This window comes from Tarenaya hassleriana, unplaced genomic scaffold, assembly GCF_000463585.1.
Source record: "Tarenaya hassleriana unplaced genomic scaffold, ASM46358v1 Cleome10, whole genome shotgun sequence".
Classification (NCBI taxonomy): Eukaryota; Viridiplantae; Streptophyta; class Magnoliopsida; order Brassicales; family Cleomaceae; genus Tarenaya; species Tarenaya hassleriana.
Window position 1 is genome coordinate 3752997 of NW_010960188.1, and position 2310 is coordinate 3755306.

At 46.4% G+C, this 2310-nt stretch overlaps 1 protein-coding gene and 1 non-coding gene across 2 annotated transcripts in view; both read right to left on the reverse strand.

The window, feature by feature from the left end:
* LOC104804303 (outer envelope pore protein 37, chloroplastic) overlaps positions 1-2052 on the reverse strand; it is a 2564-nt gene extending 512 nt beyond the window's left edge. The window contains exons 1-5 of the mRNA XM_010528564.2: positions 1493-2052; positions 948-1037; positions 633-815; positions 455-549; positions 172-292 (exon numbers count right to left, since the gene is read on the reverse strand). Of these exons, the coding sequence (XP_010526866.1) occupies positions 172-292; positions 455-549; positions 633-815; positions 948-1037; positions 1493-1906 (903 nt within the window). The 5' untranslated portion in view covers positions 1907-2052. The remainder of the gene's footprint in view (positions 1-171; positions 293-454; positions 550-632; positions 816-947; positions 1038-1492) is intronic.
* Positions 2053-2214: 162 nt separating this feature from the next.
* On the reverse strand, positions 2215-2288 carry TRNAI-AAU. The gene has a single exon. It is a non-coding gene; the product is annotated as a tRNA-Ile (tRNA).
* Between the last annotated feature and the right edge of the window lie 22 nt (positions 2289-2310).

The window sequence follows — 2310 nt, forward strand, 5'->3', positions numbered from 1 at the left end:
CCCCCCCCCCCCCGATCTCTCTCCTCTGTTATTTAATCCGGTGTTTGCAGGCATTTCGTGCAGTACTTAAACAGAAATCACGATCCAAAAGAGAGGTAGGACGCGGGTTTTTAGAGCTGTCGTTCAGTAAGAGAATGCAGAAAAGATAGACGGGGATTCGAGGATTTTTACCCAGAGAGACGCCCAGCCTAAGCGAATTTCGGAATCGTAACCAGCTTTGAATTTGTAGTCCTTGCCATACTTGCGTTTGTACACGGCACTCCACATGTTCGAATCGAAGTTGTAGGTATAGCTGCATATTTGCCATCATGTTATCATCTTTCGTGCAGCCAAATATTGAAACGGGATTGCAAAAAGTGATCATGAATCTAAAGCGTCTAAACCAAAGGTCGGATTCCCTCTTTCTTTGCACGAAAACGATACGAGAAGAGTGAGAGATACTCGGCCAACTAACCTCAACTTGTCTAAAGGGCTGAATCGACGCTTGAAATCAAACGATAGTGCATTGGACGGAAGGGAAATGCTGGGGATGAAAGTCACGTCATCATCCTGTACGATAAAATCAAAAGCCCTGATGTCAGTTCCACTGAATTGGAGCATTCCAAAACATAGTGAGCGGAAGGAAGAAAAACCTTGTAAGCATATCTGAGCCTCAATTCCTCATCTGAGTACTGCGCAGTACAAAGACCATTCAAGACTCGCTGTTTGATGATTCCATCAACGGATAAAGTTCTGTTCTTCCCCTCCTCTTCCTCCTCCTCTTCTTTCTCTTGCACTGAAACTTCACCCAGCGGGAATTTAAGGGTCGCTCTTGGCTGCAGTAGCAGAAAACTAATCAGGCATAGTTTTATAACAAATATACAATACAATGATGTCGGGCAAACAAAGCAGACGACTAAGAACTGCACAAACACGAAATTGATAACATAATAAAGGGTTACACTCACGAAACCAGCAACAGGAACAGGGGATGACAGTTCAAGAGAATAGCCAGGTTCGCCCAGATTTGCTTCCATGGCCACTTCCCCTTCTTGTGCCTGACGGTGTATACAGTCAAACATAACATCAGAGACAGAGTTAAGCAACAGCATGACCACGACACAGAGAGAAACCCAGAAGCTACACTAGTTTCAGAACTTCCTCAAAACCACCGCCATCTTAATCAAGAGAAACCATCCGACTCTGCCAACCCTATATACGATTCAAACACATCCAAGCTTTGTGATTTTTGTTGTTGTTGTTGTACTAATAGTTTTGCAGAGATACCCATTGCTCATAGCATACCGGAGTTTCGAAATATGAACTCCTCGTCCTCCATCTGAACCCTGGGTCTAACCAGTTTCGTGATCTACGTAGCAATCGATTGATGCTGTCGTCAAACGATTGCAACGAAATGAGCTAGCCGAGAATTAGAAGATGCTACTGGAGAACGAATTAAGCAAAGCAGCCAGAGAATCGAATCGATTTGAAATCTAAGAGAGCAAAAAGGAACCTTGACATTATGAAGAGCACGGAGCTGAAGGCGAGGGCCAATGTCGACGGTGCTCCTGAGGAAAGTGTTCTGCTCCTCGAGATCGTAGAGGACGGAGAGGTACTTGGAGATAAAAGAGACCTGGGGCTGCGAGACCTGGCGCTGAGCGTTGTTCTGGAAGGAGACCTTGAGCTTGCCGAGGTTGTCGAAGAGCTTGCAGGAGACTTTGTGGAAGAAGACGAGGCTGTCGCTGTCGAATTCCGAGGTGACGCGGAGCTTCGGTCGGGTAAGGCCCTTGGGGAAGGGGAAGGCGGAGGATGACGGCGGAGGCGGCGGTAGCTCCGAGGTCTCCACTTGCGGCGGCGGCGGAGAGTGAAGGAGGAGAGGAGGAGGAGAGGGGATAAAGCTGGGGGATTGAGGGGAAGGATCCGCCATTGGAGTGTATCTCTCTCTATCCCCTATCTATCGCACACAATTCAACTGAGCAAAGAAGGGAGAGAGAGAGCCTTGAACGGAAGGTTGTGGTTTTTAGGCGGAAATTTTGATGGGGACTTTTCTTTTTTCCCCCTTTCTCATTGAGTGTGTGAGTAAAATAATCATATAAGGTTTCCAATGGCATTAAATTAAGGCGATCAGTTCAGAGTTCTTGATTTTGGGGATGCGTTTATGCTCTTCCAAGGGAGTTCTTGATTTCTTAGAATTTTCTTTCAAAAAAAAACAAAAAAAGAAAAGCAAAATAAGGATGGCCCATGCAGGTCTCGAACCTGCGACCTTCGCGTTATTAGCACGACGCTCTAACCAGCTGAGCTAATAGGACGCTGCGACTATCTGCAACACCA